Here is a 27,944-nt window from a genome sequence, read left to right as displayed (position 1 = left end):
GCTGCCGGGAGGCCGGGAGGGACGGCAATGTACCGGGGCGCTCGCTCTAGCTGCTGCGGCCTGCGGGCTCACCGTCACCGATCCACAGGCAGGCAGGCAGCAGGCTCCGTGACCGGCCGGGCCATGGTCGTCCGGCGGTGGCAGCTGTGGTGCCAATGGTCCGTGACTGATGCACGCAGGAGCGGTGGTCGTCACTCTGTCATAGCAGCCGCAGTTATTATGGGCCGTACATACGCTGCTGTAGCTCTACTGTACGGTGGATGGATGCCGACGCGTTGCAGCACGCCAGTCAAACAACGTTGGATTTGGGGTGTTGTAAAACAAAAATGTAAGATTTGGGGTTGGGACAGTCTTTTTTTTTTCAAGGGTTATCTGAATATTCCTCGTAAATTTGAGGACTAGACTAGATATGAGCTTGTCGCTTTCTTAGAGCACGCTTGGAACATGGGATTTTTTTCCCTCTATCTATGTTTTCCCGTAAAATTAAACTGATTCATATGAAATTCCTGGATTTCATACGTGCCCTTAGGATGTGAACTCGAGCTTCGTTTCCTCGCCTCCCTCTCACGAGCATCTCCAATCCAGACATGTTTGGCGGCGCCACCGATGTCGACGACACGGGAGGTGGATGGCGCAAGGTGGTAGGAAGAGGAGCGGAGCCATGGCTACCTATTGCACACGAATAAGACCATTCCGTACGTCCCAGAAAACTAGGATTCACTCGTTCTTATTTCTCTTTGTCCCTAAACCAAACATAACCTTAAATTTAATTAAATATATGACAAAGGTATCAATATCTATAATTATAATACTGGACTAACTAATATTGTTGAGACGGAGGAAGTGAGTTAGAAGACTGGCTTGACTGCGTGCTAAGCCGACCATGGCGTGTGGAATTCTTGTGCAGTTCATACGCAGCCGAGCTTTTAAAAGACGACTGCAAGAGACAAGGGGAAAAAAGGCCGTACGTGCAGACTACTCGTCTGGTTTGGCTAGGGCCACGCCTACACGGCGTTTTTGTCAAAGTGAACTATCCGGCTGTGTCATGGACGCGTTTCCAGTCCCAGATGGCGTCATTGACCAAGTGCTGCTGCCCAGCCATGAGCCAGCCCCAGTGTGACGGAGGCAGATATTTTGCCAGCTTTTTTCTCTGCAGATAGAGGACGCGTCATCCTATGGTGGTTTATGCGTATGCGTAGTAGGAGTAAACTCTAACCTAATCTATCTATCAGCCTAGACAAAATATCTAGGCATCGCACACTTCATCGTGCTGACGAAACTGCTAACCCAAAAGAACAGAGTATCACAGGCAGTATCTCGTCTCAGGAGTATGCAAAATCCTATCCGGTTTCTCTCGATCAATGGTGTGATATCACGCTATTCTGCCTTCAAATTAAAGTTGATGGAACCGGTGCTTTGGGTTACAAACAAAGACCGGAGAAATAAGTTTCGGTGACCAATCTTAATCCCCATTTGCACTTTGAAAAATCCACACTTTGCTCAGTCTACATAGAGTAGTTCAGTCTGTAAGAGCCTAGATTTTCCAAAATCCCAGGAGTTGGAGGCTTCTAGATGTTTTTTTTTTCTCCAAGAGAGGCATTGACTCAGATGGTGAAAACGAAATTGGTTTCACTTTTGTTGGAAGAAAACAAGAAGAAAGTTATGGGTACGATTGAAACGGAGAGAAACAGTCTTGGCATAATTTTTTTCCAACAAAAAAGAAAAAGAAACGGTCTTGGGCATGCGCATATGCGTACCTAGAGGCTAGAGCTACAGGTTCTACAGAGCTGAGGAAGAGCGTCACGTCCAAGTTGAGCATGCCAGCAGCATCAGCGTACTGGAGGGGGAAAATGAAATGCCACTATGCTCTGGGTGCGCCTTGATTCACAGCAGCGCCCACCTGAATGAATTCATTCATCCTTCAGCCCGATCAGGGTGGGCGTCACAGTCAGGCATCAGCTGAACCTGCCTGTAACATCATCAGTGCACAACGGTACAACATGCTTCTAATAAGTATAGATAAATGGCCATTACACAGGTAACACAGTTCTGATAGCTCTACAATTATACCATGTATACACATCAAGTACATAATTTTTGGGGTAACAAGTCAAAGAAAGAATAATAACAAGTGTATTTTATTTGCTAATTTTACAACAACAAAAAAATCATAGCAAAAGAGGAGGACAAGGCTTCATATCTTGAAAGGCTTTGCTAAGACCAAGTTGTGGCACGCCGGGTTGCAGGGATGTTCAGAATCCATCTCCTTCACCTGTCTTATGTCCAAGAACCCGTCTCCAACTGCTTCTGCAATGATCTGATCTGTTCAAGGAAAACAATTAATAAGATTAGAATGCCAGGCATGGTATATCACCAATTGAGATTAAAAGTTTGTAACAAGGTTGTCATCTCCATGTTCATGTATGATATTTGCAGCACCTTATTGTTGACTCTGGGGGAAGTCGGAGAGTGCCAAGTCAACGAGCCCAGAGACTGGCAGTGGCAGTGAACACCCCCCCCCCCCCCCCCCCCCCCCCCCCCCCCGCTCTTTCTGCTTAACCTCACTTGTCACATCCTGTAGTTGTTTCCTGAAACCTTTTGCATTGGACATGGCAAAACATGATGGAGTACAGGGCAGGGAAGGGGTGAAAGCGGATTTGGTGTTATGTTACATTATCAAAAGACATGCCCCCAAACAGCCTTGACATCGATATCTGTCCAGGCCGGCTATCACCTGCCGTAGCTTTGCTAAACAAAACATGATTATGAATTCAGAAAGGTTGATAAGGTAACAAGAAAAATACTATACACGCATGGTGAGTCAACGTTGGAGAATTTCAAGTTGTTCAGAGCTGCACTTGCTAATATCAAGTCTGCAGTCCAGCCATGAACGTTGAGGGTCAGATGCTTTTGGTTCTATAGACTCTGAACTCTGCACATGTTGTATGTACCTAAAAAATATTTCTTCAAGTATATGTTGAAAATTGATATTTTAACCCAGAAACAGGACATGTCAGATATTATGGATATGGAAAATGGGTACCTGCCAAGCATCAATATGCTTGATTAAGAATGAATACTGGGTTGATCATGTGTTTTACAGCTTCATTCACGTGGAAAGAAACACACTGGAACACAGTTAAGTGGCAGTTTTAGAACATCATATATGCTCAGCAATGGCAACGAGTGATTATACTGATGTGGCTAATTATAATGCCATTGAAAATAAATTACTAACCTGGCCCGGCTCCATGTTTGAGTCACAGTGCGAAAAGCTTTCCCTTAGACCCTGAAACAAAGCATTCAGAAATGAAAACATGGATGCTGGAAATGGAGAAACATGGTGGTAGCATGTCCAGATTCAACGTGCACATAGCATGATAGCAATATACCATACACATGGTTATTGGCAAGTGAACTTAGCCAATAATGTTACTGGACATGCATTTCTAGCGGCCAACCTCAATAATAAGGGTCCAATCATTATCCTAAATTGATCCATGCCACAAGGTACAATTTGTATCACCATTTCAAAGCCAAGGAACAGAATAGCCCAACACTTAGCACTTCTCTATTTGTATCATGACCCACGATACAAAGGTCCTACAGTATTATACTCTTAGCCCAATTCTGATTCATCTAAAGTCATGGACAGAATGGCAACCATGATTCACACAGAACAATGTTCACCGAAAGACTTTGAATTATGGTTGCCATATCTATCCGTGACTTTAGATGAACATCAAACAGTATTTAAATGAACTGGTATCTGAATTCATCTGTTGTTTGTGATGCACAACATGCTTGATCACTAACACAAATACATTATGTTTGTCTTCATCCCCGTCAAAGCGTCAACATCCTTCTGACTGAACTTGGGCCAAACCAGTCTGAATCTGACTCTTTTACACAATTACACCATAACCATTCCATCTGATTCTTTTAGACAATTATTATACCCTAACCGTTCCAGAAAGTCTTTCAATCCAATCCTCACGATCATCATTCTAGCAAACTCCAGATGGGCAAAGTACTCATTCAGTGTGCAAAACTTGAACGACGGAAACAAATTCTAATAACAATTGCTGCTGATGGCAGAAGATGGTAGGGAAGAGGCAAACTTAAACCCAAATAGGCATCTGATTGGGTCACAAATTGAATATCTCAACAGGCCAGCTCAGTTTCCGGCCGTCTGAGCTGATTGCCGTGGTTTCAACCAATATGTCTATGCTACGGTGCTCAGATGCCCTCACAATGCTTATCCGGGACCTGAGCATCGGTAGCTCGGCACTTATCTGTGCCAACAGATGGAGATGAAGCAAGGGTTGATTCCTCCTTCACCATTGCGATCGGCTCTTCAAAGACTGCCTGTAACAGCGAATTGGCGTAGAACAGGGAGATGTGGAGAGGACAACGCCTGAATCTGATTCTTTTACACAATTACACCCTAACCATTCCAGAAAGTCTTCCAATCTAATCCTCACGATCATCATTCTAGCAAACTCCAGATGGGCAAAATGCTCATTCAGTGTGCAAAACTTGAACTACAGAAATAAAATTCTAATAACAATTGCTGCTGCCAGCTGCATTTGATTGCAGAAGATGGTAGGAAAGAAGCAAACTTAAACCCAAATAGGCATCTGATTTGTCACAAATTGAATATATCTGAACAGGCCAGCTGCATTTCCGGCCATCGACCTCGTTGCCGTGGTTTCAACTGATGTGTCTATGCTACAGTGCTCAAATGCCCTCACAATGCTTATCCTGGACCTGAGCCTCGTAGCTGGGCACTTATCTTCCTCCTTCACCATTGCGATGGGCTCGGTGAAGATTGCCTGTTACAGTGAGTGGGCGTGGATCAGGGAGAGGTGGTGGAGAGGAACAACAGACTTCTCCGTGCAGAATCTGTCGGTAGACCCCATGTCAAACCACAAGACACAATGCCATGGCACCATGTTGCAGGGGCGGCGGCACGAGCAGCGTGGCCGTCACGCACGCCGGAACCGCCGCCGTATCCCCGCCGATGCACGGGCCAAATGACATTGAAATGTCCTAGTTTCTTAAATATAAATGGCTCATATGTAAGGTAAGTATCAGCACCTCTCTCCGTTACAGTCTTGTGAGCATGCAAACAAATTGAATAAATTCTTCTTCCTTTGGTTTCTGCGCCATCTGGTCAGCTAGCAGCCGGAGCACCTCCCAAATCTCGAAACGCCGGGGGTGCGCTTGGTCATCGGCAACGAACGAGCTCACCTCGCCGTTCACCTCCACGGCGCTATATGCGGGGACCTTCTTGATCCCCCGGCTGCCGATCAGCTTCCGCACCCTACGAGCGTCATCCTTCCGGTTGGCATCGAGGTAGATGTTGGACAGCTGCACGTACACGCCCTCGTCGGCAGTGCCACCAAGCTTCTCGAGCTCGCGCACCGCGACCTCCGCCAGCTCAACGTTGCCGTAGCTCCGGCAGCCAGCGAGCACGGAGCCCCACACGGACGCGAGAGGGGCCATCGGCATGGTCTCGACGAGCCCCACCGCGTCCTCGAGCCGCCCGACCCGGCAGAGCATGTCGACCGCGCAGCTGTAGTGCTCGTGCCCCGGAACGACGCCGTAGCGTGGCCGCATCTCCCTGAGCAGGCGCAGCCCTTCCTCGACGTTCCCGGCGTGCGCGCACGCGGACAGCGCCCCGAGCACGGCGACGCCATCGGGCCGCGCCCCGTCCTCCCGCGCCATCCTGTCCAGGCACGCGACGGCCTCCGCCGCCATCCCGTGCACCGCGAGCGCGCCCACCATGGTGCCCCACACGTAGGCGTTCCGCTCGGGCATGCCGTCGAACACCCGCACGGCGTCGTCCAGGCACCCGCACTTGGCGTACATGCCGACGAGCGCGGACCCGAGGAAGGCGTCGGCGAGGAGCCCCAGCGAGGTCCGCTCCACGTAGCGGTGCACCCACGCGCCGTGGTCCAGCGCCCCCGCCTGCGCGCACGCCGCCACGGCCGTGGTCAGCACCACTGCATCCGGGACCACCACCCCGTCGTCGTCGTCGTCGTCGTCGGCGGCGGCGGCGAACATGGCCCGGAACACCGCCAGCCCCTCGGCGGGCGCCCCCGCGCGCGCGTACGAGCCGATGAGCAGGTCGTAGTGGATCGCCTCACGACGTGGCAGCTCGTCGAACACCCTCCGCGCGAGGTCCGGGTGGGGTGAGTAGAGCTGTAGTAGCGCGGTCGTGACGTAGTGGTCGGCCGGGAACAGCGCGTTCCTGACGAGCACCGCGTGGAGCTGCGGTCCCGGTCCGGTCCCGGCGGAGGAGGACGGGTCCGGGGCGGCGTCGAGCGCGGCGGCAGCGGAGAGCGCGAAGGGGAAGGAGAGGTGGTCCGGGGCGGGGAGCGCCGGGGGCGTGGCGGGGGAGAGCATGTGGCAGAGGAGGCGGAGCGCGAGGCGCGGGTGGGCGCGGCACGCGGCGCGGCGGGAGAGCGCGTGGAGGAGCGAGTTGAGCGCCAGCAGGGCGAGGTCCGGGTGGCGCGGGAGCAGGCCGGCGGTGACGAGGAGGGCCTGGACGGAGAGGAGCGGTGCGGCTGGGGAGGCGGCGGAGGGGAGGCGGCGGGAGGCGAGGAGGCCGTGGCAGAAGGCGAAGGTAGCTTTGGGGATGTACGGGCGCATGCTTGCCTGCTTGCTTTGATCGCGCGCCGCCGACGATGGGTCGCAGGTGCAGAGATTCTCATGTTACCGGGGTGCCTCACGCGGCGGTACCTGGCGCACGGGCACCTGACTCCATGGACGGCGAGCCTCGCGCTCGGAGGGGAGAGGGGCGGCGGCCAGGGCGCTCACGGTGGCAGGGGGCTGCGGCTGCTCGGCATCGGCGGCGGAGATCGGCGTTCGGCAGCCTGCAGCCGCACAGACCTACAGGCCCACAGGCCACAGCTGCTAATGGCGGCTGGACCGCTGGTGCACAGGACAGTATTGGGCTGGGCCGGTCGGCGCCGGTGGCAGTAAGGTTTTTCCTTGTCCCCTAAAAAAAAATCCGTCTCTATATTTTCAAGAGTCGTTGGACGAATGCCCTTTAGACTGTTTTTTTTTCATTTCTAACATTATAAAGGAGATAGTAATAATAATACTAAGTAAGAGTTAACAGGAAAGATATTCTAGATATTAAAAACAACACCGATACTACAACATATAACTAACCAAAAGAACAACAAAATAAAACTAGTACCCCCTCTATTCTAAATTGTAAATTGTTCTGACTTTCTAGATACATAATTTTATTATGTCTAGATATAACATATATTTAGATGCATAGTAATAGCTATGTATCTAAAAAACCTAAAATGACCTCTTTTTTTAATGTCTACGGGGGAGGTGCTCCCTACCTGAGTATTATTGGAAAAACGGCCCTTAAACGGCCCTCATGATTGTTTACATCTTGTTTACAAGTTGTTTTCCTCTCTCTATTTCTTCGTAAAACGGAGACAATATGACTTATGAAAAACCAAACTCCCTACTCCATTCGCAATAATGCTTTATTGCTTTGGAAAAGCTCAGTTCAATCATTTCTTGATTCAAAATCGTGAAAGACAATATTGAAATCTAGCAATGTTGTCCATATATAGTGTGATGACTTTTACATAACAAGCTTGAATGTTTGAAGATGTATAGGGTGCTTTAGAGCATCTCCAAGAGTGTTTCTAAAATTTACTCTTTAAATAAATAATCATTTAGAGAGTTTTTTATAGTAAAATCACTTTCTATATCTTTGTACCCCCAGCAACTTTTCTATACCTTATGCACACTTTAGAGAGGAGAGCCATCGTTGCTCTTCATCTCTTTGGCTAGCGAGAAATCCGGAATAGAGGATGACTATATTTGAAAATCCAATTTAAAAGCTTGTTGGAGGTTAATTTTTTCACTAAAGTTTTTATTTCTATAAATTAGGAAAGATACCAGAGTCTCTCTTGGAGTTGCTGTTAAGCTGCTTTTCTTTCGAACTGCAGTAAAGGATGCCACACTTGCCTTTTACCTCGTGTTGCCTGCCATGGTGCTAATGGCTGTAGAGCAGAGAGGCATGCTCCTGTGCTCTCCAGTGTACATTGTACTGGTGCGACCGGTGGGCGGCGGCTGAGCACAGCGGTCCTCCTCGTACTTTTTGGGGGCCTGTTTGCAGGAACGGGTATAGGTGTTATGGGACAAAGGAATGAAAAAACACGGTAAAAGTAAAATATAGATAGATATGTTTGCAACGTAGGAATTATAATACAGGATTCTCAAAACACGAGGTGTGATTAAAAGACATGAATACTTGTTTTATTATTCAAATATTTGTCTTTGCAATGTTGAATCTTAATTAACAAATAAACATATTTAATTCATCTGGGGATTTTAGGTGCTTTTCACTAATCATTTGGCATAGTTCTTTTTTAATTCATATCTTTGCCTAAGCGTTCTCTCTCCCTGTACGTATTTTAATTTGCTGTGACGAGCAAGCGACCAAGCCAGAGATAAGATTTCCCTTGGGTTCGACTGGATGTTTTTTTTTCCTCCATTTTGTACAGCATAGGAATCCTTTCCTTTGAAAAGGGATGTATCTTTCCTTCAATCCAAACGGCAATCTTCAAAAACTTTCCACAGGAATACCATCCTTCGAAATTCCTTTGTAATTCCTTCGATCCAAACAGCCCCTTGGGCGGTGGCCTGTCGGGATGACAATGTACCGGGCCTTTAACTGCGGGGTGAGGGTCACCACCTCCGTGACCCTGACCGTGACCGGCCATCGCCGGCCGGCAGTTGCAGCTCTGGTGCCAATGCTATGTGTCTCCGTGACCGTGAGTGATTCGGGGAGGGGGAGGGTACGTCAGAGCAGAACCAGATTGACGATAGCCCACTGCACTACTGCTGTGCAGACGCAGCATGCAGTTTGAGGGCAGTCATGGGCATGCGATTGCGGCACTGCTTTGTAAGACTTGATGGCCCGACGCGTACATGTAGTATCAGGCTATCAGCTGCCTGCTAAGCCAGCCGTCTGGGGGACTAGGGCTCAAGCTCAAGAGAATCCTCGTGCAGCCACTATGTCTCTGTTCATACGCAGCTTGAGCTTGCAAAGACGACATGCCTCCTACATGCAGATGCAGGCTAAACGTCTGGTTTGACTTCTTGGGCACAGGCACACGGTGAAACATCCGGCTGCCTGTCACGGACGCGTTCCCAGATGACGTGATTCACCAAGCACTGTGCAGTGCTGGTGCTGCTCAGTGTGACGAAGCTAGGCTCAGCCAGATATTTTCACAAGCTTTCCTTTTCTTTGCATGAAGGACGCGTCATCGTATGCTTTATTATACCTAATCTATCTGTCTATATATCTAGGCATCACACTTCATCGGCTGATGAAAACTGACTGAAAAAGAGCAGCAGAATTTGCCTTTCTATAGTGCCCATTGATGCGCTAATGGCCCAGCACACACACTCGACAGTGAACACTTCGCTTTTCTGCTCGACTCCACTCGCTCGATGCAAAATCTTCTCCGGTTGGAGCTTCTCATCTTAATCCCAATCCAGGCATTGAAAAATAAATACAGGCACTTTATTTAGTCTATAAAGCGTCAGTCTAGACATTGCAAAATTCCTTTAGTTGGAGCTTCTCACGCAGATGGTGAGAGCACTCGTAAGGGCAGCACCTAGTGCTAGCCTCAACATAAAGTTGTGCTCCACGTACACTGAAATGAGCAAGGGCCAATACCCTCTCAAGTCTCAACGCAAGCAGAACCTTGCCTCTGCTACGGTCCAGCACTGGCTCAGCTTTTGCCCAGAGTTTTGTCAGCATATTATGTGCTCTTCCATGCCACAACGCAAGACATGTTGCTGCTTCAACTTTTTGTCAGGGCAAGCCACCGCTTCCTCTGCAGGAGAATCTGACACCCTGCGAGGCTAACATTTGTGATGATTTGTGCGAACACAAGGTTGACAAGTACCCTTGTGTGTTCGTTTTGTGATGAGTGATTGTCAATGTGATCCATGAAGTAGGTTGAGTGGTGACTAACCTTACCATGGCAAAAGCTATGTGTGCGACATGTCTTTTGGCTTGTGTTGTGCAGGTGTGGAGCTCGGATGCGGTGGTCGACGGCGAGGTGAAGGTCAAGGAGGACGTGCCGTGCCGACAGACCGGGAACGGTGAAGGACGGACGTGAGGCTTGGACCGAGGGACCCAGAGGCCAGGTGACTAGCCACGGTGGCTGACACTTGGGACATCGACAAGTGCAAGAAGACATGGAGTGACGGTGTTGACCGGGTCAAGACGACGGACGCGTGAGTCGAGCGAGGCTCAGGAGGACTTGGCGGGCCGGCCGGTCGAGGACGGCAGTGACACGCGTCGGATGCGCGGGGGACGCGTATGGAGTACGCTACTCGCGGACGGTTTGATGGTTTGGACCTCAAAACCATCGGATGGACGGTTTACGGGTTTGGGCCTCAAAACCCGGGCGGAGGTTCCGAGGAGGGACGGACGGCACGTGGCGGCATCGGGGAGTTCGCGTCGAGGCGAAGCTACCGGTGAGAAGGCGCGGTGGCCGTCGGATCAAGATTACACCGGGTTGGACAACAACGCCCTTGGGCTTAGCGGTTCAACTCATTTGTATCCAGGGGCAAAACTGGGAATGTGTAATAGCCCTGTTAAATAGGATGAGGGAGCCCCCATCTCCCTCACCTCCTCCAGTTTTCATTTTCTCCTTTAGGGTTTCTTCCTCTAGTTTGCTTCCATGTATGAGAGAGGTCCACAACTCAAATTGTAACTTGGTTTTGAAGGAATCGGTGGCCGTAACCACCGTATGTCCTCCGGGATTCATGATTTAGTTGTGTTCTTGATGTGATTTTGGTGTTCTTCACGAGCTCCTCTTGTCCCTTCTTGTTTCCCCTCTCGTTTCTTCGATTTGGGATGGTTTCGGTTCATTCTTGTTGCCTTGGATCGATCAGTGACATGAGTTGAAGCTTTCCACCGAAGGAAATCCGCTAATTCCTCACGAGATCGCAGATCCGGGCAATTTTAGTTCTTGACCTATTTTTTGGGGGTTTTCTTCAATTCCTTCGATTCACGGAGTTAGAGTTTGTCTCAGGCTATGATCTTTTAGAGGTTGCCTTTCTACTCGCTTGTGAACTCTTGTGCGAAGTTTCAAGTCATTTGGAGTTGATTTGATCAAGTTATGGCTTGATTTAATTTTTCCCGAGAAACTGCTCGTTCATACCGGACGTGTCCGATATCATACCGGACGTGTCCGATATTTCTCACTTTGGAGTTTTGAGCTGAAATTTTGTGGAGACCTTCCCTTGGTGTCTAAAGAGCTATGGTTAAAATTTCATGATTTTTGGACACCGTTTGATGGGGTTTCGGATTTTTCTCTTTTGGTCAGCTTGCTGCTGAAAATCCCGGACGTGTCCGAGATCATACCGGACGTGTCCGAAAATACCGGACGTGTCCGATATAATACCGGACGTGTCCGATATTTGCAGAAGCAGTGCTGTTTTTATTTTGGGAGTTTGCTCGTTTGGGCTTCGATCTGTGGTCCGTTTGCTCTGTGGTGACCCGCTGTGTTCTGAGGGAGCATCCACCCTTCTCTAGGGTCGCGGTCATCAAGTCTTTCGTGTATGGTTTTTGGGGATTGATATTGGAACAGTGGTCGAAGATTTCGAAAGAAATTTGCGGCTCCCATTCACCCCCCCTCTGGTCGCCGTTTCCGGTCCTTCAATTGGTATCAGAGCCGGTTAAGGATCATTCCACCTTAATCGGTCCGTGATCCACGAAGGCGACATGGAGCGTGGTTCTGGCAAACCACCGCACTTCGATGGGTCAAACTATCCTTATTGGAAGATCCGCATGTCTGCGCATCTCCAGGGGATTGATTGGCTCGTCTGGGAAATTTGCGAGGATGCTACTTACGTTGTGCTCCCTACCGCGGCCCGTACCACCCAGGATCACAAGGATCGGCACAACGCAAATAGCAAAGCTCGCAGTGTGCTTTTCTTGAGTCTTTCGCTTTCTGAGTTCGAGCGTGTCTCCGATTGTACTACAGCTCGAGAGATCTGGGTGAGGCTTCAGAGCTATCACGAGGGGACCGCACAGGTCAAGACCAGACTCTACGAGACGTACAAGCGCGAGTACGAGAACTTCTCTCAGCTTGATGGCGAGTCCATCGATGCCATGTTTTCCCGCTTTCAGACTATCATCAACAAAATGAAAGCGAACAAGGCCAACCTACCTTATAGTGATCATGAGAGGGCGCTCAAGCTTCTCTATGCCCTTGATCGAAAGGTATGGGATGTGAAGGTGTCGGCGATCATCGAGTCCGCCAACTACGACACCCTCACCGTTGACGAGCTTTTCAGCAAGCTCAAGTCCACAGAGATCGACTACCAAACCCAAGCCAAGCTCAAGAATCCCTCTGCACCAACCATGGCTTTGGTCTCAGGTAGTGGTTCAAGTTCATTGACTAACCCTTCACAAGTTTTTTTCTCTTTGTCGTGCTTGATGTCAGTCACAGAGGAGCAGCTGGAGTCTCTTGGGGATGATGAGTTGGCACTCGTCATCAGTCGGTTCTCTCGGTTTCACAACAACCGTTTGAATCGCCGACGCAGTGGTGGCCCGAAGGAGGGATGCTATGGATGTGGAGATCCGGACCACTTCGTCGCGCACTGCCCCAAGAAGAAGCCCTTCATCAACAAGTACGACTCCGGCAAGCGCAAGGATAAGCGCGACTACACCTCTGGCAAGCACAAGGCCAAGGGCGGTTTCGACAAGGAGGCGATCAAGAAGGCGTACCGCAGGAAGGCCAAAGCTCAAGAACGCGCCTTCCTCGCCTCCCTCAGCGACCTCGACGACGACTCCGACGATGATCACTCTTCTTGTCCCTCGACCGACGATGAGTCCGAGAAGAAGCGCGAGGACAAGCTCAACGGTCTCTGCTTTGTCGCCGGTGCAAACCGTGGTGGGTTTTGCACTATGGCGGTTGATGGTGGAGCAAAGCTCAAAAAGGACGTCGACGTCGACGACGACGAAAACGAGGTACCGCCCACACTTGACTCACTTATGCTTGAGCTTGATACTATGAATGATACATTGATGAGTCAAGATAAGTTGCTTAAGCGTGCTGCCCGCGAGAGAAAAGAGTTTAAGGACCAGCTAGAGGTTGCTTTGAAGGAGTTGGAGCTTGCCAAGAGTGGTGTAGTGGTGTCAGAGGAGGAGGAGTGCGATGAGTGCGCTATACACATGTCTAACCTCTCTGACTTGCAATCCAAGTATGCTGTTTTGCTTGATGAATGTTATGAGTTGAAGTCTCGTTCTGGGTTGCTCGGTGCGTGCAAGTCCTGCTCAGGCTTGCAATCTGAGTTGGCAGAGAAGGTTGCCAAACTTGCTGAGTTTGAGAAGGCCAACTTAGATAGCATCACCACTACATGTGTTCGATGTGAAGCTTTGGTGTTGGAGCTTGAGTCCTGCAGGCACGACAAGATGGGAACCGAGGAAGAAAACACACAACTTCGGTCCATCTTGAGCTGGGTGTCGTGCAGTGAGCCCCAGTTGGGCATGATGGTGAGCCAGTTCAGGCGGGGAACTGACTCATCAGGAGTAGGCTTTGCTATAGGTGGGAAGGGTGAGCATGTCTATGGCAAGGTTGGTGAACATAGTGGTTTGAACCCAAGTGAGAAACCCACCAACACTCCCAAATTGATCAAGATCCCTCCACCAGAGTCTACCAAGCCTATGATCAAAGATGGTGTGTTTGAAGAACCACCAAAAGCTCCACCATCCAAGTAAGTTTGGGTTCCCAAACCGAACCACTTTCGGAACTCACTCGATACTCTACCCAACATCTCTAGTGCACCCCTTCCTAAAGCCAAAAAGCCTCAGAGAGTGAACCACATCCACAAGAGAGTGAGTCAACCACCATCCAAGAGAGAGGTGAGGTACCACTGTGACTATTGCCATAGAGATGGTCATTTAGCTGAGTTTTGCTTTAGGAGGAAGAGAGATGAGCGGCGTGAGTACGAGTTGAACAACCGGAACATGTACCGTCCTCCCCATGGCGTACATGTACCGCCTGTTCAGAGGCACAGTGTTAGGCCTAGAGGTGCAATGCCTCAAGGTGCTAGGCCTCAGGTGGCGAGACCACGTGGTGGTCGTGCCCGGCGTGGCCCAAGTCATGACCTATATGACTCTGGACCTCGCGACGGTGGCTTTCAGTCCCACACTCCTAGCGGACCACGTTTTCCCCCACGTGGTGATCGCTTCTCTCTAATGGGACATGGCATGTATGGTGTTTTTCCTAACACTTTTCCAGGGCAAATGACTCAACACTGGTATTCTCCTCATTTCACTAACCCCAGTGTTGTGCCATTTGCTCACCCCCTGTCTTTCTATTGATGCAGAGCGGAGGCCTGGAGAACACGTGGCTTGTTGATTCTGGCTGTTCGCGCCACATGACTGGAAGTTCCAAATGGTTCTCCAGCCTCGACCCCATGAAATACAAGGAGTACATCACATTTGGGGACAATAGCAAAGGTAAGGTGCTGTCTCATGGGACCATTCGGGTCAATGAGTCTTTTATCTTGAAGGACGTTGCTTTGGTTTCAAGCCTGCATTTCAATTTGCTCTCTGTTTCACAACTCCTTCAAGATGGGTTTGAGGTGCGCTTTAAGACTGGACTTTCTCGTGTGCTCGATTCTCAGGGACATCTAGTTTGTCAGATCGTTCCTTTTGGCCGAGTTTTCAGAGCTGATTTCTCTCAGTCTTTTGGTTCTTCTCGCTGTTTGGTTGCCGGATCTTCTTCTGATTTGTGGAAGTGGCATAGGAGACTTGGTCACTTGAGCTTCGATCTCCTAGTGAGGTTGAGTTCTCTTGACATGATCCGAGGATTTCCCAAACTTAAGTTTGAGAAGGATCTGGTATGCCATCCCTGTCGCCACGGAAAGATGGTGGCTGCTTCCCATCCTCCAGTGACTCAGGTCATGACCACGAGACCCGGTGAGCTACTCCATATGGACACTGTTGGTCCAGCTCGGGTTCGGTCAGAGGGAGGGAAGTGGTACGTTCTAGTGATCGTGGATGATTTTTCTCGTTATTCTTGGGTGTTTTTCATGGAGGGCAAGGACGAAGCATTTTCTCATGCTCGTGACTTGATCTTGAGGTTGCAAACTGAGTTACCAAAGAATGTCATACGAGCTATCCGTAGTGACAATGGCACTGAGTTCAAAAACTCTCAGTTTGACACCTTTTGTGCTTCCTTGGGTCTTGAACATCAGTTTTCTTCGCCCTATGTCCCTCAGCAGAATGGTGTTGTTGAGCGCAAAAATCGGACTTTGGTTGAAATGGCCAGGACGATGCTCGATGAGCATAGGACTCCTAGGCGTTACTGGGCCGAAGCCATCAACACCGCCTGCCATGTTTCAAACCGTATTTTTCTTCGTGCTTTCTTGAAGAAGACATCCTACGAGTTGCGGTTTGGAGTCCACCCAAGGTGAGTCATTTTCGAGTCTTCGGTTGCAGGTGCTTCATTCTTAAGCAAGGTAATCTAAACAAGTTTGAATCTAGATCTTCGGACGGTATATTTCTCGGTTACGCTTCTCATTCACATGCGTACCGTGTGCTTAATCTTGAGACTAACCGTGTCGTGGAGACTTGTGAAGTCACCTTCGACGAAACCATGCCCTCTTCTATTTCGGTCTTTGAACGTGCAGGTGATGAAGAGATGGGTGATAGCATTTTTGTTGAGGATGACGATGACGTCGATTGGGATGATCCCAAGCCATCTCAACCGGCTGCCCCGATCGAGCCAGCTTCGACCACTTCGGCTCACGGCCCCGAGCCCTCCACCTCTACTTCATGGGGTCCGTGCGAGCCGCTTCCTCAATCGACTGAGGAGGCCCCAGCTATGGATGAGGGGGAGGCGACTTCGTCTTTGGGTGCACCTCGACATATCCAGCGACGCCATCCTCCTCAGACCATGATCGGTGACATCGATGAAAGGGTAACGCGTTCCAAGTCTTATCATATTTCCCATTTCGCTCATTCTGCTTTCGTAGCTTCTTTTGAGCCTCGAGATATTGGACACGCACTATCTAATGCCGATTGGGTTAATGCTATGCACGAGGAGTTAGAGAACTTTGAGCGGAACCAAGTGTGGGTTTTAGTTCCACCTCCACCAGAGTGCCACCCCATAGGTACAAAGTGGGTTTACAAGAACAAGCAGAGTGAGGATGGGGTGGTGGTGAGAAACAAGGCGAGATTAGTGGCTCAGGGTTTTTGCCAAAAAGAGGGAATAGACTATGAAGAAACCTTTGCTCATGTTGCCCGTCTAGAAGCCATTAGGATTCTTTTAGCATTTGCAGCTTCGAAAGGGTTCAAGCTGTATCAGATGGATGTAAAGAGTGCCTTCTTGAATGGGTACATAGAGGAAGAGGTTTATGTGAGGCAACCCCCTGGCTTTGAAAATCCAAAGTACCCCAACCATGTTTTTAAACTCCACAAAGCCTTGTATGGTTTGAAACAAGCCCCGAGAGCCTGGTATGAGCGTTTGAAAGCTTTCTTGCTTGATAAGGGTTTTAGGATGGGTTCCGTAGATAAGACTTTGTTCCTCCTCAAGCAAGGCACAGACATCCTTTTGGTTCAGATATACGTGGATGATATAATCTTTGGTGGCTCTTCTCATGCTCTTGTTGCCAAGTTTTCAGATACTATGAGCAGGGAATTTGAGATGAGCATGATGGGCGAATTGACTTTCTTCCTTGGGCTGCAAATCAAGCAAACTCGTGAGGGGACGTTCGTGCACCAAGGCAAGTACACCAAGGACATGCTCAAGAAATTTGATATGGGTGAGGCCAAGCCTCTTTCGACGCCCATGTCAACCACGACGGCCCTGGATGAGGACAAGGAGGGAGAAGCCGTGGACCAGAAGGAATACCGAAGCATGATCGGGTCCCTGCTGTACCTAACGGCGATGAGACCGGACATCCAATTCGCAGTCTGCTTGTGCGCGCGTTTTCAGTCTTCTCCGCGCACGTCTCATCGTCAAGCCATCAAGCGGATCCTCAGGTATCTTCGTTTCACACCCGAGTTTGGTCTTTGGTTTTCAGCTTCCTCCTCTCTTTCTCTTTGTGGGTATTCTGATGCGGATTATGCTGGTTGTCGTGTTGAGAGGAAGTCCACTTCGGGGACTTGTCAGTTTCTTGGATCTTCTCTTGTGTCTTGGTCTTCTCGCAAGCAGTCTAGCGTCGCCCAATCCACCACAGAAGCTGAGTATGTTGCTGCTGCTGCTTGTTGTTCCCAGTTGCTTTGGATGATAGCTACTCTGAGAGACTTTGGGTTAGAGTTTAGGCGAGTGCCTTTGTTTTGTGATAGCACCAGTGCCATAAGTGTAGCCAAAAACCCAGTCCTTCACTCAAAGACAAAGCACATAGAAGTTCGCTTTCACTTCTTGCGTGACCACTATGAGAAAGGTGATATTGATCTGCACCACATTAATACCCAAAACCAGCTCGCAGATATCTTCACCAAACCACTTGACCAAGCCCAGTTTGCTCGCTTGCGAGGGGAGCTTGGAGTTTGTTTCCCTTTTTAGAGGAGGGGAACTTTGGTTGTTGTATTCTAGTTTTGCTTTTCTTTGTAGTTTAGCCTTTGTTTTTGTTTTTATATCATACTTGCATATCATATCATCATGTATCATATTGCATCCTGAGCTTCATCCTTATAGTAGCTAGATTGACACTATGCTCTTGTTGGGGATGTTATGGATATACATGATGTGCTTTTGGCTTAGGCTCCTCTTGATCAATTGATGCATGTTATGAGCTAAGCTTGTTTTCCAAACTGTGAACTTGATTAAAACTTGTTGAAACATGACATGTGTTCACCACTACTTGTGGCACTAGCATGTGTAGAATGTGTTGAGATCTTTTTCTTGCTTCATGTATATGCTTAGTTGCTACGGCTCATACTTTGAGTTACACACTTGCTTGAGAAACTTGAATTTGTGCTAAAACTTGAAAATCAAACTAAGTGATTTGAAAAGATCGGGATGGGTCTGTACTATCCTATGTCAGAGTATCGAGACAGCTCCAAATTGCACTTATTGGTGAACTTGAGCTCTGTAATGGATACCGAGATCATTGTCTTAAGCTTCTGATTGCTTTTGGCATAGGCTTGACATGGTCGCTAAGTCAGGTTTTGGTGGCACAGATAACCTCCCGCACACACTTGTCTGACAAACTTTGGAAATAAGCTGCATAACTCTGATAAATTTCAATTGGTGTCTAAAATTTGATCAAACCACAAGTTTGTCTCATGACATGATGTGTGAACCTTGTTTGGGGTAGTTCACTTTGCATACATGTGTAGCACAAGGTCGATCTCCTGTCTATTTTTGCTATGTGCTCCTTTGGTGGTGAACCCTCTTTTAAAATTGCTCAAACTTGATCAAAATTGCTTAAATGCCATATTTCGTCTCATTTGGTCACTTTGAGCATTTGCTAGCACTTGTATGTGTTGTTATATATACATGACAGCATCAACTAGAGCCTCTTTTCAATCTACTTACTATAATCTTGAAGCTTCTGCATTCGTGCATTTCTGCATTCATAGCATAATTTGAGGGGAAGATGCAATCTTTGGGCTCTAGCTTGATAAGTGCATGTGTCAACAAGGGGGAGAAGTTTCCACACTCACACAATGTCACCTAAAGTTGAGCGATATGCATTTATTTGAGAGAGATTGCACTTGTTCAGGGGGAGTTGCATTTGAGGTGCTTTGCTAGATGTGTTGAGCCTTTGCCTCTTCTGGAGGGTCTAGCAGTTTTGCATTTGAGGTGTTTTGCTAGATGTGTTGAGCCTTTGCTAGATGTGTTGAGCCTTTGCCTCTTCTGGAGGGTCTAGCAGTTTTGCATTTGAGGTGTTTTGCTAGATGTGTTGAGCCTTTGCCTCTTCTGGAGGGTCTAGCAGTTTTTCGGCTTTTCGAGCGTTGCTAGTGGCGTTGAGCCCGTTGCCTCTTCTTGAGGGCTAGCTTTGTTTTACTTGGTTGCGTCGAGCCGTTGCCCATGTCTTTGGGGACCAAGTTTTGCTCATCTTCAAATGACCCAGTTTTTGGATTTTCTTTGGCTTTTGGTCATTTGGGTGAGTTCTTTCTTTTCTCTTCTTTTTCTTTTTCTATTGCTCAAGCTGTTCGTGTATTGGTGTTGACAATGCACTCATCAAGGGGGAGATTGCGAACACAAGGTTGACAAGTACCCTTGTGTGTTCGTTTTGTGATGAGTGATTGTCAATGTGATCCACGAAGTAGGTTGAGTGGTGACTAACCTTACCATAGCGAAAGCTATGTGTGCGACATGTCTTTTGGCTTGTGTTGTGCAGGTGTGGAGCTCGGATGCGGTGGTCGACGGCGAGGTGAAGGTCAAGGAGGACGTGCCGTGCCGACAGACCGGGAGCGGTGAAGGACGGACGTGAGGCTTGGACCGAGGGACCCAGAGGCCAGGTGACTAGCCACGGTGGCTGACACTTGGGACATCGACAAGTGCAAGAAGACATGGAGTGACGGTGTTGACCGGGTCAAGACGACGGACGCGTGAGTCGAGCGAGGCTCAGGAGGACTTGGCGGGCCGGCCAGTCGAGGACGGCGGTGACACGCGTCGGATGGCGGGGGACGCGTATGGAGTACGCTACTCGCGGACGGTTTGATAGTTTGGACCTCAAAACCATCGGATGGACGGTTTATGGGTTTGGGCCTCAAAACCCGGGCGGAGGTTCCGAGGAGGGACGGACGGCACGTGGTGGCATCGGGGAGTTCGCGTCGAGGCGAAGCTACCGGTGAGAAGGCGCGGTGGCCGTCGGATCAAGATTACACCGGGTTGGACAACAACGCCCTTGGGCTTAGCGGTTCAACTCATTTGTATCCAGGGGCAAAACTGGGAATGTGTAATAGCCCTGTTAAATAGGATGAGGGAGCCCCCATCTCCCTCACCTCCTCCAGTTTTCATTTTCTCCTTTAGGGTTTCTTCCTCTAGTTTGCTTCCATGTATGAGAGAGGTCCACAACTCAAATTGTGACTTGGTTTTGAAGGAATCGGTGGCCGTAACCACCGTATGTCCTCCGGGATTCATGATTTAGTTGTGTTCTTGATGTGATTTTGGTGTTCTTCACGAGCTCCTCTTGTCCCTTCTTGTTTCCCCTCTCGTTTCTTCGATTTGGGATGGTTTCGGTTCGTTCTTGTTGCCTTGGATCGATCAGTGACATGAGTTGAAGCTTTCCACCGAAGGAAATCCACTAATTCCTCACGAGATCGCAGATCCGGGCAATTTTAGTTCTTGACCTATTTTTTTGGGGGTTTTCTTCAATTCCTTCGATTCACGGAGTTAGAGTTTGTCTCAGGCTATGACCTTTTAGAGGTTGCCTTTCTACTCGCTTGTGAACTCTTGTGCGAAGTTTCAAGTCATTTGGAGTTGATTTGATCAAGTTATGGCTTGATTTAATTTTTCCCGAGAAACTGCTCGTTCATACCGGACGTGTCCGATATCATACCGGACGTATCCGATATTTCTCACTTTGGAGTTTTGAGCTGAAATTTTGTGGAGATCTTCCCTTGGTGTCTAAAGAGCTATGGTTAAAATTTCATGATTTTTGGACACCGTTTGATGGGGTTTCGGATTTTTCTCTTTTGGTCAGCTTGCTGCTGAAAATCCCGGACGTGTCCGAGATCATACCGGACGTGTCCGAAAATACCGGACGTGTCCGATATAATACCGGACGTGTCCGATATTTGCAGATGCAGTGCTGTTTTTATTTTGGGAGTTTGCTCGTTTGGGCTTCGATCTGTGGTCCGTTTGCTCTGTGGTGACCCGCTGCGTTTTGAGGGAGCATCCACCCTTCTCTAGGGTCGCGGTCATCAAGTCTTTCGTGTATGGTTTTTGGGGATTGATATTGGAACAGTGGTCGAAGATTTCGAAAGAAATTTGCGGCTTCCATTCACCCCCCCTTTGGTCGCCGTTTCCGGTCCTTCAATTTGGACACTAGGTGCATAGCTGGAAGTTGGGGCAGCACTCCAGGGTGGAGCGTTGGGCATGGCCTAAGGAAAAGGAAAAGAAAGTTATGGGTCTGATAAGGAGAGAAACATGTCCTGGCACGAGCATGCGTACCTACAGGTGCTCCAGAGGCCAGAGCTGAGAATGTCACGTCCAAGCTGAGCACGCCTGCATCAGGATTGGAGGTGGCAAAATTCCGCTGTTCCAGGTGCGCATTGTTCGACAACAGCCTCTAGCTCCAACTCCATTCGAATTGGTTCATCCGTCAACTTCATCAAGCCAGGTGCACGCCCTCATCAGGGTCACTGTCTAGCATCAGTTGAAAATAAACTTGCCAATAGCATCATCACCGCATAACGATACAACATGCTTCTTCTAAGTATAAATGCTCATTGGATAGTTCAGATATATTCTTTACAACTATACTTTGTATACGTCAAGTATATGGCGGGGTACCACTCACAAAAATAAGTTCAAGAAAAAGGGTAATGACAAGTTTATTTTTTCTAATTTTACAACAAAACCATGGCAAAAGAAGAGGCCAAAACTTCATATCTTGAAAGGCTTTTCGAAGACCAAGTTGTGGCACGTCGGGTTGCAGGGGTATTCGCAATCTATCTCCTTCACCTCTCTTCTGTCAAAGAACCAGTCTCCAACTGCTTCTGCAATGCTCTGTTCACCAAAAGGAAAAAAACACTAAGATTACAATGGCAGGCAAGATCGTTATCACCAAGTTCATATATGATTGTTACAGCACCTTATTGTTGACTCTGGGGGAAGTTGGAGAGTGCCAAGTCAACGAGCTTAGCGACTGGCAGTGAACAAAGCACGAGTTGATATAAAATCCCCAGTCCCTTTTCTGCTTAACTTCACTTATAGCGTCATGCAGTTCTTTCCTGAAACCTGTAAATTTTTGCATTGGGCATGGCAAAACATGACCATTAATTCAGGTCTCAGTAAGCTAGATAAGTTAACAAGAAAATGTCATATGCAGGGTGAGTCAACCTTGGAGAATTTCAAGTTGTTCAGAGCTGCACTTGCTAATATCCAATCTGCAATCCAGCCATGAATGTTGAGGGTCAGATGCTTCTGGAGCCAATGCATGTTGTACCTGAAACATATATCTTCAAGTATGAGTATGTTGAAATTGATATTTTAGCACAGAAATAGGACAGTCTGAAATTTGATGGATATGGTAAGGGTACCTGCCAAGCATCATATGCTGGATTAAGAACAAAGACTGGGCTGACAATGTGTTTCACAACTTCACGTGGAAAGAAACACTGGAACACAGTGCAAGTGACAGTTTTAGAATATCATACATTCAGCGATGGAAATCAGTGATGATACTGTTGTGGCTAATTATTATATATTATTCAAAATTAAGTACTAACCTGGCCCACCTCCATGTTTGAGTTACAATGTGGAAACCTTTCCTTTAGACCCTGAAGGCGCACAACATCACTGTAGAAAGACTGCATTGTCCTTCTCCCAGAAATGTCTTCTCTGTAATCGACGAACAAACCAAGGAATTAGATAGGAACCAAGTACACGGTAAAAGTGGTACAATTCCCATTTCCCACTTTTTTATTTATTTCCAAAGATAATATCTCATTCCTGACTGGTAACAGGAATTTAACAAACCTGAAATTTGGTGCTTACTGACTGCCATTTCAAAATGTTAAATGAGCAAGTAAGATATATGATTGGTGATGCCTTTAAGGTAAGGTTTCTGAAGTTCAAAAATGCATCTAACTATTGAAATGGTTTTCGTTGACATTGAATGCCGTGAGGTACAAGTACTTAAGAGTTCAAACTATGGTCCCATTTTCTGGTCTTATAATGACTTCTGGTACTGTCAAATGATGGTACACGGGCTTCTCTAAATGTCTAAATTAGACTGATTAGTAATCCTGACATTTCCCGCCACGAGCAGTTTGTGGAAACTTCAGATTATCAAGAGTAGAGTAACAAGACATGCATGTGAAAGGATAAACCACACAACACAGGTCATAAATAAATAAATGGCAAAATGTATCAATATCAGTCACAGGATGCAATAGAGAGACATACACATCAAGGAAAAACCCGCCATCCGCAAGACACTTAACCCTAGAATCCTTTGGTAGCAGTGCACGAAAAGAATCACAGTGAATGTAAGTGGCTAGCCCACCAGCAGAGCATCCTGTTAGGAAAGCCTGAAAGCTGGAAATAAAATATCAGCATCGCACTATCAGTACAGTGGTTTATAATTACTTTATATGGGCAAAGATGAAATAAGTAGTATGCAATCAACATATGCATTCCTAATCACACCTAGAACTAAAATCGCAAGCAGATACAATTATACAACATACTATATAGCAATAAAATCATCAATGTAAAGCATCCAAAATAGTCGTCCTTACTAATAGCTCATAGACAATGACTTCCATTGAATGCCAAAGTAAATGAGACTAGTACTATTGTAATACGTACAATTTTTTTGTTAAGAAAAGGGCAATCGATTCTACTTGCAAGGAATGACCTGTTTAGCATTTCTGAGCCCCTTAACTACAAGTTCGTTCATAACTGCTTCCCAGATACGCTGGCCTCTGAAGAAGAATCTTGTGCCATTCTGCACGAGCTCACGGAATAAGACTCGTTATACTTTCCAAGTATTAAGCATAATTTGCTGGAAAATAAGCAAATCAGACCTGCAATTCATCTTTTACATTCCCAGAGAATGATGCCCCATCGCAATACCTTATCTTCACTTTATTCCAATTGTAAAAGTCTGCAAATTGACAGCAGAGCAATTGGACATATTAATATATTATTGTGAAGTAATACAACAGGATGATCATTTAATTGCTGATCAGGAGTTGACTGTTTGCAGCGAGAAATTAACACAGTTGAAAGCATGTAAATACTACAGGACGGTTAGAATTAGATGAGGACTTTATGCTTCTAAAAAGTGTAAATTGTACAGCCAAACCTATCTGCAGGCACAACTACCCAATTGTGAAGACATACTAATGGGTGCAGTGTTGCAATTTAGACACATAAACGTAATAAACAAGAAAGGTAACAGATATCAGACTATCAGAGATGGAAACTTCAATACCAGGATTCTGAGATTTATCATCGCTCAAGATCCCGGTAAACTCAACCTGGCCTTCCATGTACCGGGATGAGCCCAACATCGATCTCTGACGTGAGGCACATGACTTGAGATTACGGCACCAGCCTCCACCCTAAAGGTTGCAAAAAACATAGAGAAGTTAGGGAACAAACAACAGACGATTATGTTGTTGTTGTCGTAACAGAGTCGCACAACGTATAGCACAGCATTATGCTTCGCTGTAAAATGGAAAACGCCCCAGCGCTCCTGCATTTTCCTTAGACCTTCACTTAAAAAAATAGTACCAATGACCACATTGCTACGCAGTCCGATGCCTGGAATTGAAATTCACAACGCACGCATTGTCCAAACGAGCTTGGCTTGGCGACCCAAGGCGCACGGGTTCGTATCAAAACGTGATGTCGATCGAAAACGTCACCTACCTCCAAGTGGATTAGCCAGCTCTGCGAGCCACTCCCAGACCCTCTCTGCAGATGGTACCCGGGCGCGCTCCCATCCAAGCACACTGCGAAAACCAGAGCAGAGACCCGATTCAGATCCCGAGGCCGATTCCTGGTCGGGAAGTACTCGAGGTACCGTACGTACGACGGTACGAGTACGAACGGCCGTTCGAATTTTGAAATTGAAAAATTGAAACGAGGGAGTGTGGGGCAGCCGGGAACTCACGCGCGCCCTTCTCGCTGGCGCGGCGGACGAGGGTGAGCCCGACGAGAGCGGGGCCGCGGCGGCCACCGGACGCCGGGAATACTACGGATGCGTAGCTGGAGAGCGCGAGGAGCAGCGCGGCCGCGAGGAGCGCGACGGCGAAGGTGGCCCCGACGGCGCCAGCCCGGCCGCGGCGCCTCCACCACAGGCGCAGGTGGTGCGAGGCCGGGGCCGACGGCGGCGGCATGGCCGGGGCAGGGCAGCGCAGCGCAGGATCTGATCGCGACGGCTGGGCTGCTGCAGACAGGCAGCCGTGGAGTGCTCGTGCTCTCCCCCTGCCCTGCGGTTGGTGGCGGCGCGCCCCCAGTTTTTATACTGGGCTGGGTCTCTTTTGCTTGGGCCGTATCTTCCGGCCTTTTGGTCCAACTGTCTTGTCTGTTCTTCATCGTTCCCCATCAGCAAAGATTCAAACAAATGAAGATTATATAACATACAGTATCATTATAGCTCATCTTTAAAGATCTTTATATATATGACATAAGATTTAACTAAAGATGTGCACTGTGCCAACTCAATTTCAAATGAAACAAGAGAGCTCCTTTATTACCTACAACTACAAGAAATGCAAAGAAAAAGAAACTGCCGTTAAACAGCCTGTTCGCTTGGTCATAAATGATCGTAAATTTTTAGCCAGAACAGTGTTTTTCTCTCACACCAAACCAGCCAGCAATAAGTAATCCACGATCGTTTACGGCCTCCCGAACAGGCTGAAAACTTTTTGCTCAAAGAATTAGTCTGTTCGTTTTTACAGTGTACATTGCGAATCAGTATAATCCATGCTACCACGGTTACAATGGCATGATCAGTATGACAATAATAATTCTTAAGAAACCTATGATGAGCTCCAAATCTTCCCCTCCAACGAGATGATGATGATGGAGACGTCGTCATGGTACCGCCTCGGGTCGCCTTGCTGCACCTCGAGCAGCTCATGGAACCCCATTCCTGCATATTCACCATCGCAGCGATTTACATACATAGCTGTATCAGATATACATATACTGCACTAGTTTCTTCATTCAGTTCACTGTTACTAGTTTCAAATAAACCCCTTTATTCCTGAACACTCACTAGTCACTCACCGGTTTGGTTGGCGGCGCGGAGGAGGATCTCGTGGCTGAGGTACTTGGCGGGGTCCTCGTCGGGGTAGCTGACGGTGAAGGCCTCCACCTGCGCCACCACCTCCTCGTTGCTCAGGTAGTCGTAGAGGCCGTCGGAGGCGAGGATCATGAACTTGTCCCGTGGCCCCACGCGGTGGTGCCGGAGGTACGGCCGGCAGCTGGTGTACGGCGACGTCCCCACGTACTTCACCCGGAACACCTCCAGCAGAGCCTTGTTCCACCTCGGCTCTTTCAGGTAGCCGGCGCCGAATGCTCTCGTCACCTTCAACGAGCCCTTCACCCTGCCATTCACAATGCAGGCGGGATCATCGGGGTGCTCGCTCCTGATCCTTCTCGCCTCCTGCATTATCATCGACCAAATCAAATTAACCAACCCATCATGCAGCAACAAGAATTTACGAGCAAATAATCAATGGATGATCACCATCGACTGTGTCATGTGAAGCACCTTGAAGACGCTGGTGCTGTGGTCCATGGTGAGCTGCAGCGCGACGAGGTCCCCCATCTCGCACGCGTCGAACTGCCGCTTGATCTCCTCCTTGACGCTGGCGAGGTCGCCGACGAGGGAGCGCGACAGGTCGGGCTCGGCGCGGCTGTCGTCGACGTTCATCACGTACACGTCGGCGCCCTTCACCAGCGCCACCAGCACGCACGACCCCATCATCGCCAGCTCCGGGCACTCCGCCGCGCGCGCCTCCGCCTCCGCGAAGTACCCGGCCTCCGTGCTCCTCAGGGCGCGGGCCATCGCGTCCAGCACGTCGTGGTCGCGCGCCCGCGCGCCAGCGCATCCGTTGCACCGCGCCGCCTCCTCCTCCTCGTCCTCCTCCTCCTCCGCACGCAGCAGCACGCCGTCGAGCTCGCGGCACACGGCCGCGTACAGGTGAGCGACGAGGTAGTCGGTGGCGTCGGGCCCGTTGAAGCCGTCGTAGATGCCGACGAACATCCAGCGGTGCTCCTCCGACACCACCACGTGCACCCTGTCCTCCCCGGCCTTCCCGCGCGCCCACTGCACCCTCGCCGCGCCGCCGTCGACGTCCGGCGCACCGTTGCCGACTGCCACGGCGTGCTCGTTCCCGCCGCCGGGGTACACGCACGGCCCCGCGCGCAGCACCGATGCGACGGCCCTGCGGAGGCCGCCGAGGAGCGGGCTGGACTTGCAAGACGCCTGCCGCCGCCGGTGCCGCGTGTCGTAGAGGTCCGCGAGGATCTGCTCGTCGGTGCGCGCGGGGAGGCGCGACACCGACGACACGCCCGAGTTCGTGGCGGACGTCGACGTTGACGGCGACGGGATGCTGCTGCTGCCGCCGTAGCTGTCCAGCGGGCCCGAGTACTGCCGCGGCTGGAGCGTCCGGAACGAGAAGGAGTTGGAGCTGTCGAACGACGACGAGCCGGAGAAGGACGCCCGGTCGCTTAAGAACAAGGAGCCGCCCACCGTGGACTGGTTCGACGGCAGCAGCACGCCGTGGATGCGCCCCTCGCGACCGTCGAAGCTGAGAATGTGGCAGACGCCGGTGCCATCATCCGCCGCCCCTGTCCCCGCCGCATCCGTGTAGTGGTGCGCGTCGTCCGCGGCGTGACCGTCGGCCGGCGCGAAGCAGGGCGTGGCCAGCCTCGCCACGCGGTTGCCCATCGCCGGATCTGGATTGGCATCGGGGAATGTGGCGCCGGTCGGGGCAAAAATGGGCGGCAACAAGCAAAGAAGGAAGGCAAGCTAGGCCGGCGTTGACATTGCTTAAGAGGAGCAAATAAGATTTGTTTATAGAGTTGACCAGGGTCTATCTCTTGCATTTGTTTTTCTTGTATCTGCGATCAGCTCTTCTTTATCCTCGTAATCCAGGTTGACTTTGATTCTCAGGAGTAAAGAAAAATGGCATTTGCAAGCTTGGAGCTTTGATTCTACAGTGTCTATCTATAGGATACATAGATTGGGCCGGCGCTCTGTCTCAACGTGTCGTGACG

At 49.2% G+C, this 27,944-nt stretch overlaps 3 protein-coding genes across 11 annotated transcripts; all 3 read right to left on the bottom strand.

Moving 5' to 3' along the window:
* Positions 1 to 1,646: 1,646 nt before the first annotated feature.
* On the bottom strand, positions 1,647 to 7,186 carry LOC136514325 (putative pentatricopeptide repeat-containing protein At3g28640). 9 transcript variants are annotated; one of them, XR_010773613.1, is made up of 5 exons: positions 5,182 to 7,186; positions 5,101 to 5,125; positions 3,239 to 3,289; positions 3,044 to 3,128; positions 2,594 to 2,951 (listed from the first exon to the last, which is right to left on the bottom strand). XR_010773613.1 is itself a non-coding variant. In XM_066508310.1 (4 exons), exons 1-3 carry the CDS (start codon positions 6,655 to 6,657, stop codon positions 3,261 to 3,263), a joined length of 1,530 nt encoding a protein of 509 aa, XP_066364407.1. In that variant the 5' UTR covers positions 6,658 to 7,186; the 3' UTR covers positions 2,594 to 3,128; positions 3,239 to 3,260. The 9 variants fall into 9 exon arrangements, 3 of the variants coding, with proteins under 3 accessions (XP_066364407.1, XP_066364406.1, XP_066364404.1); XR_010773610.1 differs by having other exon boundaries at positions 5,101 to 7,184; XM_066508310.1 differs by having other exon boundaries at positions 2,594 to 3,128.
* A 14,195-nt stretch (positions 7,187 to 21,381) lies between these two features.
* Positions 21,382 to 25,165, bottom strand: LOC136512073 (pectin acetylesterase 5-like). The gene is made up of 11 exons (XM_066506075.1): positions 24,826 to 25,165; positions 24,582 to 24,664; positions 24,142 to 24,271; positions 23,732 to 23,811; positions 23,563 to 23,652; positions 23,109 to 23,233; positions 22,430 to 22,541; positions 22,241 to 22,318; positions 22,041 to 22,146; positions 21,793 to 21,938; positions 21,382 to 21,707 (listed from the first exon to the last, which is right to left on the bottom strand). Exons 1-11 carry the CDS (start codon positions 25,049 to 25,051, stop codon positions 21,585 to 21,587), a joined length of 1,299 nt encoding a protein of 432 aa, XP_066362172.1. The 5' UTR covers positions 25,052 to 25,165; the 3' UTR covers positions 21,382 to 21,584.
* Positions 25,166 to 25,580: 415 nt separating this feature from the next.
* Positions 25,581 to 27,620, bottom strand: LOC136512071 (putative protein phosphatase 2C 46). Its single transcript, XM_066506073.1, has 3 exons — positions 26,434 to 27,620; positions 25,947 to 26,325; positions 25,581 to 25,809 (listed from the first exon to the last, which is right to left on the bottom strand). The coding sequence occupies exons 1-3, from the start codon at positions 27,613 to 27,615 to the stop codon at positions 25,697 to 25,699; spliced, it is 1,674 nt and encodes a 557-aa protein (XP_066362170.1). The 5' UTR covers positions 27,616 to 27,620; the 3' UTR covers positions 25,581 to 25,696.
* Between the last annotated feature and the right edge of the window lie 324 nt (positions 27,621 to 27,944).

Source organism: Miscanthus floridulus, chromosome 16 (genome assembly GCF_019320115.1).
Source record: "Miscanthus floridulus cultivar M001 chromosome 16, ASM1932011v1, whole genome shotgun sequence".
Classification (NCBI taxonomy): Eukaryota; Viridiplantae; Streptophyta; class Magnoliopsida; order Poales; family Poaceae; genus Miscanthus; species Miscanthus floridulus.
This window is presented reverse-complemented; position numbering and strand designations above follow the sequence as displayed.

What these genes read in the sequence shown, in the direction of transcription:
- LOC136512073 (XM_066506075.1), bottom strand. Translation starts at nt 25,051, where the DNA reads ATGCCGCCGCCGTCGGCCCCGGCCTCGCACCACCTGCGCCTGTGGTGG. An exon ending in GCTGGCTAATCCACTTGGAG is followed by an intron (nt 24,272 to 24,581) that starts GTAGGTGACGTT and finishes TGCAACCTTTAG; the next exon opens with GGTGGAGGCTGGTGCCGTAA. An exon ending in TGATAAATCTCAGAATCCTG is followed by an intron (nt 23,812 to 24,141) that starts GTATTGAAGTTT and finishes GTCAATTTGCAG; the next exon opens with ACTTTTACAATTGGAATAAA.
- LOC136514325 (XM_066508307.1), bottom strand. Translation starts at nt 6,657, where the DNA reads ATGCGCCCGTACATCCCCAAAGCTACCTTCGCCTTCTGCCACGGCCTC.
- LOC136512071 (XM_066506073.1), bottom strand. Translation starts at nt 27,615, where the DNA reads ATGGGCAACCGCGTGGCGAGGCTGGCCACGCCCTGCTTCGCGCCGGCC. An exon ending in ACAGCACCAGCGTCTTCAAG is followed by an intron (nt 26,326 to 26,433) that starts GTGCTTCACATG and finishes ATGATAATGCAG; the next exon opens with GAGGCGAGAAGGATCAGGAG. An exon ending in CCGCGCCGCCAACCAAACCG is followed by an intron (nt 25,810 to 25,946) that starts GTGAGTGACTAG and finishes GTGAATATGCAG; the next exon opens with GAATGGGGTTCCATGAGCTG.